This window comes from Equus quagga, chromosome 5, assembly GCF_021613505.1.
Source record: "Equus quagga isolate Etosha38 chromosome 5, UCLA_HA_Equagga_1.0, whole genome shotgun sequence".
NCBI lineage: Eukaryota > Metazoa > Chordata > Mammalia > Perissodactyla > Equidae > Equus > Equus quagga.
This window is the reverse complement of record NC_060271.1, coordinates 23,650,989-23,658,725: the sequence shown is the minus strand read 5'-3', so window position 1 is coordinate 23,658,725 and position 7,737 is coordinate 23,650,989. Positions and strand designations below refer to the sequence as shown.

Below are 7,737 nucleotides of genomic sequence, written 5' to 3'. Positions count from 1 at the left end.
CTCCTTAGGGTTTCTTGAAATTCATGGCTTTCTGGGTTTATAGTTTTCATTAAATTTGAAAAAATTTTGGTTCTTATTTCTTCACACTCTCCCTCCCTTTTTTTCCCCCCTTGGGACTCCAATTACACATACATTAGACTGTTTGATATTGTCCTACAGATCATTGAGATTTTGTTCAGTTTTTCCTGACTTTATCTTTCTGTACTTCACTTAGGATACTTTCTATTTCTAGGTCTTCAAGTTCACTGGTTATTTTCTTCTGTAGTGTGTAATATGCTATTAATCTTATCCTATGAATTTTCATTTCAGATTTATTGAGTTTTTAAGTTCTAGAAGTTCCATTTAGTTTTAAAAAATATTTTCCCTTTTGGGGCCAGCCTCATGGCCAAGTGGTTAAAGTTCCATGTGCTTTGCTTTGGTGGCCCAGGTTTGTGGGTTCAGATCCTGGGTGTGGACCTGCTCCACTCACCAGCCATGCAGTGGAGACATCCCACATGCGAAGTGGAGGAAAATTGGCACAGATGTTAGCTCAGGGCAAATCTTCCTCACATTCTTTCCTCATTATGTTCATGTTTTCCTTTAAGTCTTTGACCATATTGGGTGTATTTATAATAGCTTGTTTAAGATCTTTGTCTGCTAACTCCATCATGTCCGTCATTTCTGAGCATGTTTCTATCGATTGATTTTTCTCTTGGTTATAGGTCTTATTTTCCTGCTTATTCACGTCTTGTAATTTTTTTATTACATGTTGGACATTGTGAATGTTACATTATCAACAAGCTGGATTTTGTTTTTTTCCTTTAAAGAATGTTGAAGTTTGTTTGTTTGGGCAGGCAGCTATTGGTGGGTTACCTTGATAATTTCAAGACTTGCTTTTAAGCCTATGTTCTAGGCTGGTTTAACCCTATTACTAAGGTGTCTCCTGACTGGATTCTCTACTAAATGCCCTATGTATTCAACAAGGTCCCTCATATCTGACTTGTCAAAACTTAAACATCTCCAAACCTTGTGAGAACTCTGGAAATTATTCGTCGTACAGCTCTTTAACAGTTATTCTTTGCCCAGCCCTGTGGAGTTTCATCCTAAATATATTCAGTTGGGTCTTAGTGTTCAGCTAATTGGATTTCTGGAGCTCTTTCTCTGTGTAGCTCTCTCCTCTCCTGTACTCTGTTTCACAAATTGCAGTTGTCTTAGGTTTTTGTTTTCTCAGCTCATTAAGACTGCTATGGTCTAATTGCATTCCCTCTCTCTCCCTATGCTGGGGTTCAGTAAATGCCTGCAGATAGAAAGTCAGGGCAGCTATAGAATTTTCCTCATTTGTTTCCCTTCTCTCAGGGATCACCATCCTATACTGCCAGTTTGCCTAATATCTGAAAACAGTTGTTTCACATATTTGCTCCAGTTTTAGAGTTGTTCATGGTAGGAGAGCTAGTTTAGTACCAGTTACTCCTTAATGGGGAAAGTGGAGTATTGCCTGGCTCATTAATTTTCAACTTTTGCTATTTGTTTTCTTTATTGTTTTTTTTCCCTTAAGGGTGTCCCCCCCCCCCCCCCATAAATATTGCTTTAGCTTTATCCCACAAGTTTTGATATGTATTATTTTTGTTATTGTTCAATTAAAATATTTTATAATTTTCATTATGGTCCCTTCTTTGGCCCATGGGTCATTCCAAATAATATTTATTATGTTCCACAATTATAAGGTTTTTAAAAAACATATATATTGCAAATAACTTCTTCTGATGTGTGTGGCTTTTTACTTTCTTAGTCATATATTTTAATGAACAGAATTTCTTAGCTTTAAGGAAGTCCAATTTGTGAAAACTTTTTATGGCCAGTTCTTCTTTTTTCTTTTTTGAGGAAGATTAGCCCTGAGCCAACATCTGCCCCCAATCCTCCTCTTTTTTGCTGAGGAAGACTGGCCCTGAGCTAACATCTGTGCCCATCTTCCTCTACTTTATATGTGGGATGCCTGCCACAGCAAGGCTTGCCAAGCGGTGCTTAGGTCTGTGCCCAGGATCTGAACCAGCAAACGCCAGGCTGCCGAAATGGAATGTGCGATTTTAACTGCTGCACCACTGGGCCAGCCCCTATGGTCAGTTCTTTTTGTGGCCTATTTAGGAAAATTTTGCTTATCCCAGGACCATGAAGATATTCTCTGAAGTTTTCTTCCTAAAAGATTTATTCTATTTTTCACATTTAGGCTTATGATACATCTCGTTATTTTTTGTGAACATAAATGGAGTTATACTGGTGCCTTTTTGTAAATCAGGTGACTAGATATGATCTGGTCTATTTATAGACTCTATTCTGTTCCCCTTATTTATACATCCTTCTGCCTTGTTATTTAAAAATATTTTTTCCAAGTTCATTTTCTAATTGTCTCTTAGTGGTCATGCTGCATTTCTTTTGTTTGTCCCTCCACATCTCCTTGCCCTTTTCCATCTTGCTCTTAGCTCAGGGAAGCTGCCCTGAATGGATTACAGTACTGTTTTCCCCGCTCTGAATCCAGGGCAAATGCAGAATCCCAGAAAAAGGTCAGAGGGAGGGAGGAGAGAGGTCAGTGGGTTTCTGCCCCCAATTTCCTTCCTGTGAGGTCCCCTCAGGTTAGATTTGTGACTTGACTGAATGTCATTGTTTCTCTCAAGGCAGCTCACCCCATAAAACTCTCTCTCTTTCCGAGTTCTGGTAACTTCTCTAGCCTTAACTCCTTCCCTTGTAGGAGTGGTGACAGCTCCTATGTTGCTAGCCGCGGGTTCCTGCACCACCCCTTATGGTACCTCTAAGTGCTGCTAACATCTTTGTGATTAGTCTCTTCGCATACAAACCTTTAAGGAAAACCCTAAGTTGAAGGTACTGTTTCCTGTTGAGATCCGGAGTAATGCACTGGTGTATAAGAAAGTTTTTAGAAAAAGTTTCCAGTGTCCGGCATTTTGCCAGACGTTCTATAGTTTTAATTGTTTGTTTCTAGAAATTCTTGGATTTCCTATGTAGATAATCATAACATCTTATAAATGGTGACCCTTTTGCCTCTTAAAATACTTACAATGATATCATTTTAGTTTCTGTTCTTTTTCTTTCGTATTCTCCTGGCATTATAATCTTGAACAGAGGTAATTATAACTGTCTCATTCCTGGCTTGAAAATGAATGCAACAGATGGTTCACCATTTAGAATTATATATACTGTAGATCCGGGGTAGGTACCCTTTTATAAGTCAAGGAATTTTTCTTCTGAGTTTATTATTTTTTCAAATCATGACCAGATATTGAATTGTATTGAGTGATTTACTACATTGTTTGAGAGCATCATAAAGCTCTTTCGTTTTTCTTGTTCTGTTCTCGCTTGGGGTCCTGGCTCCATCCTGATAGTGCACATCAAGGTCAAGGCCATGCAGACCGTTCTTCCTGGAAGGACAGATACGGAGCCCTATAGTCCTTTTGGGTAGATCTTGGGCTTCTTGGACTCTTCCATGTGGAGCATTACAAGATGTCCATGAAGGCATCATTTTGATGTATTACATTGCTTGCAAAATGTCTGCTTCTTTCAAAAAACCCTGACTTGCTCAAGATCTCCTTTCTATTAGAGTAAGGAGAGGAAGTAGAAAAGGGAGTGTTGAGGAGAAACCCCATTCTGACACCCATAGGTAACGTGTAGCCATCCTATGAAGCAGGTATTGGTGTGCTTAGTTTACAGATGAGCAAACTGAAGCTCAGAGAGGGGAAGTGCATTGCCCGGGACAACGGCAGAGTGGGATCCTGGACCTCTGGCCTCCAATTTTGTGCTCAGAAACACTGTCTGCTTCCTCAAAACAGAGAAGTGAAATCTGGGTCCCTCCTCCCATGAAGGTACTTCTGCCTTTCCCTGAGCCTTGGGTCCTTAGCCGTAAGCATCTCTGGGTCTGGTCCTGCTCTCCCTTTCAGGTCCCTCGCAGTTTTACAGCTTGGAAGTGTCATGGCCCTCTGACCCTGCTTCCAGATCCTCCTGGGTCCACTAAGCGCTCTGTATCCCGTCGGTGCTGTGAGTATTGCGCATGTATGTGTGGAGGGGGAGGATGGGGTCTGGGTTCCTCTCTGGAAAAGGGAGGGGAGCAGAGAGTGGGGTTCTGATTCTGCTTCTCTATAGACTAGGCTTGGTGCTGAGATGGGCATGTGCTTGCTGCTGCCTGGTCTGTTCCTGTCCCTTCCTCTGACCACAGGCTGGACAGCTTCCAACTGCCTAGTGACGGAAGGCTCCCGGCTGCCTCTGGTCTCCGGCTTCTTCCTGACCTGCCCCACGGACTCCAGGCTGCACCTCCTTGCAGCATGCTCCTCAGTGACCAACCTCACACAGGCCTTGGAGGCTGTGCCACAGAATGTGGAGGGGCTCTGCCTTGCTGGTTCCACTTCAGTCCTGCACCCGGATGCCTTCTCCCTCTTTCCTGGGCTCAAGTTGCTAGGGCTGAGTCTGCATCTCACCCAGCTCCTGCCAGGAGCTCTCCGGGGCTTGGGGCAGCTGCAGCAGCTCTTTTTCATAAGCCGCCAAAAGGATTACCTCTTCCTACCCCCTGAGGCGTTTAGTAATCTAAGCTCCCTGCAATACCTTGCTTTCTTGGGCCCCTGCCTGGATGGAAACTTGGGTGTCCGGTTGCCTCCCAGTCTACAGCGGCTGGCTATCAAGTTCAGTTGCCTTCAGAATGTAGGGAAATTGGCCGACATCTTCCCAGACCTGGTGTTTGGCCCCTCCTCTGGTGATGCTCGGACCCTGGACATGTTGGATCTGTCATTCAACAATCAGCTGAAGATGGCCAGTCCTGGGGCCCTCCAGGGCCTCAAGTTGGGGACTCTGCTTCTGGATCACACAAAGATGGAGGCAGCTGCAGTGGGGGGGCTTGGGCTGCAGAGACTGGACACTCTGTCTGCGATGTATACTGCCACTGCGGAGCTGCCTGCCGTCGCCGTTGCCCACTTTGAGCTGGAGGAGTTGAATTTGGGATCCACTCCGCTAGGGCACATAGCTCTGGAGGCCCTGGCTTCCTGCTACAGTCTGAGGAGCTTGGGTCTTAAAAGCAGTGGCCTGACTGACCTGCCATCAGGTTTTCTGGCTGCCATGCCCAGGCTTCAGAGACTGAACCTGGCCAGCAACCAACTGCGGAGTGCCATGCTGTGCACGAATGAGACAGGGGCTGTGTCAGGACTGCAGGTCCTGGATCTGTCCCAAAATGGGCTGCGTACCCTGCCCCCAGCCGCCTTCTCCTGTTTGCCCCATCTGCGGGAGCTGCTACTTCAGGGAAACCAGCTGGTTTGTCTGGAGGGCCAGGTATTCCAGGGCTTAAGGAGGCTGGAGATGTTGGACTTGGGCAGGAATCCACTGGAAGCCCTGGGCGAGGACTGGTTGGCTCCTCTGCCTGCACTGACCACTCTAAACCTGCTGGATACCCACATGGTACTGAGCTTAGCCTGGGTCTTCCGGGGCCCAGAGAATCTGCACGACTTGAGACTGCAGCTCCCCTCTGGCCCTTCCAGGGTAGCGTTGCCCCTGCCTGTGAGGCTGACTAGCTTGGAGCTTCATGCAATCTCAGGCAGGGAGCATTGGAAGCTGGCTTCTAACATATTCCCAGTCCTGCAGACCCTGACTCTAAAAGGCTGGGGACTGCAGCTGAAGACGCAGAATGTCACTGAGATCTTCCCTGCCCTTCGTCAACTCTCCCTGCTTGGCAATAGCTTGGAGGCTCTCTGCTCCCAGGACAACTCCAGCTACTTCCTCTGGCAGCTCCCCGGGCTCCAGTATCTGAGGGTACAGGGAGATGGGCACAGCTCCAGGCCTTGCTGCATCACGGGGCTGCCCAGCCTACGGGAGCTGAAGCTGCAGGCAGTGCAGTCCCGAGCCCGGCCCCGCCTAGTACGGCTTGAGGAGCTGGTGGGTGAGCTGCCCAGCCTGGAGGTGCTGTATCTGGCCCAAACAGGATTGGAGACACTGTCTGCAGCTGCTTTCCAGGGCCTGGGAAGTCTCCAGGTCTTAGTGCTAGACTGGGAGACAGGCCTTGTGCTGGATAGCAGCCTCCAAGAGCATAGTCCCCAGATGCCCCAGTACATGTATATTCTAAGTGCATCCTTAGCCTGCCAGTGTGCCAATGCCTGGGTGGGTCCTTGGCATGAGCGGTCCCCCAGGACATACATGCATGTAGTATCACAGCTGTGCCACTCAGAAGCTGGGGGCCGCCTCAAGAATCCCCTTTTCCCCTTTCTCCAGAGCCACTGCCCCACAACTGTGGGGTTGGAACTCTTTTTGGGCAGTTCTGCCCTGTTGCTTCTGCTAATCTCTTTGCCCCTTCTACAGGAAGCCAGGAACTCCTGGATCCTCTATCTCCAGGCCTTGCTCAGGGCTTGGCTTCAGGGTCTGAAGTGTCGGAGGGGTGAGGGCAAGAGGTTCTTTTACGATGTGTTCGTGTCCCACTGCGGGCAAGACGAGGGCTGGGTGGTGTGGGAGCTGCTGCCTGCTCTGGAGGGCTGCCGTCCGGCTGGCCAGGGGCTGCGCCTCTGCCTCCCCGAGCGGGATTTTGAGCCAGGCAAGGATGTGACTGACAATGTGGCAGACAGCATGGCAAGCAGCCGGGTCGTGCTCTGCGTGCTGAGCCGCCAGGCCCTGCGCACCCCACGCTGCTGCCTGGAGCTCCGCCTGGCCACCTCCCTCCTGCTGGCTGCCCCCCGTCCTCCAGGGCTGCTCCTGGTCTTCCTGGAGCCTGTCTCCCGCCACCAGCTCCCCCGCTACCATAGACTGGCCTGGCTGCTCCGCAGAGGAGACTACTGCGTGTGGCCCAAGGAAGATGAAAGAAAGGCTGAGTTCTGGGCTTGGCTGAGGAGCAGGCTAAGGCAGCTTGGCTTGGGCTAGAGTAGTTGCATGTCAGTTGGAGGGTGGGGTTAGGAAAAGCAAGCCAGCCTGGCGCGGAGAGAACAGGCATGTGTGGCTTCGGGAGACCAAACTCATCTTCCTGTGGGAGGTGGGGTGCTGCAAGTGTAGGGAGGATCAACCAGTGGTTTTGGGAACACAGGCTTTGGGGAGGTTCTGGAAGCTGAATGAGAACATTTGGGAGATGGCAGGTGGCTGTGGGGTACGTGATGTGATCTCAAGATCTCCAAATCCTCAGTAAATTGACTAAATCCATGAGATGCTTGGCTTAGTTGGACTTTTTGTTTTTTGATGGAAAACCACCTGAGGCAGAAGGCGAAGGGGTTGGGGTCACAGAAACTGTAGGCCAGACGACATAAAGTTGGGAATTTATGGAGAGCATGGGGAAGCAAGGAGGGCTCTGAGCATTCCTAAGCTATGGCATGGGGTCCAGGCGAAGTCCAACCAAATCTTCAAGGGCAGAGGGGCCCCCTTTTCCATCTGGATTATAGACGAATTGGCAGCTGAGGACCAAAAAGCTGAGATGCTGCCCAGGAGGCAGCAGACTGATTGCCCATTCCCTCAATAAAAACATGAATGCATGGGCATATCTACCTTTCTGTTTGAGCCTCATAGCAACACTGGGAGTGGGAACCCACTCCCTTGGTGCTATGTGCTCTAGCTTGCTAAACTACTTGTCACTCCCAGAACACCATGCACTCTTGCCCCTGGGCCTTTGCACATGTTGCTCCTTCACTCAAGAACATACTTTCCCCCGGTTTCTTTTCTCTGAGGAACTATTACGTGTCCTTTAAGATTCAGCTCAGCCATCACTTTCTCCGGAAGCCATTCCTGACCTCCCAGCCCAGG

General features: G+C 48.5%; 1 protein-coding gene across 1 annotated transcript; it reads left to right on the top strand.

Annotated features, from left to right (window-relative positions):
- The first annotated feature begins 3,706 nt into the window (after positions 1-3,706).
- LOC124239263 (toll-like receptor 12) lies at positions 3,707-6,870 on the top strand. The gene is made up of 3 exons (XM_046660832.1): positions 3,707-3,848; positions 3,924-4,020; positions 4,126-6,870. Exon 3 carries the CDS (start codon positions 4,144-4,146, stop codon positions 6,868-6,870), a length of 2,727 nt encoding a protein of 908 aa, XP_046516788.1. The 5' UTR covers positions 3,707-3,848; positions 3,924-4,020; positions 4,126-4,143.
- The last annotated feature ends 867 nt before the right edge of the window (positions 6,871-7,737 follow it).

What these genes read in the sequence shown, in the direction of transcription:
- LOC124239263 (XM_046660832.1), top strand. Translation starts at nt 4,144, where the DNA reads ATGGGCATGTGCTTGCTGCTGCCTGGTCTGTTCCTGTCCCTTCCTCTG.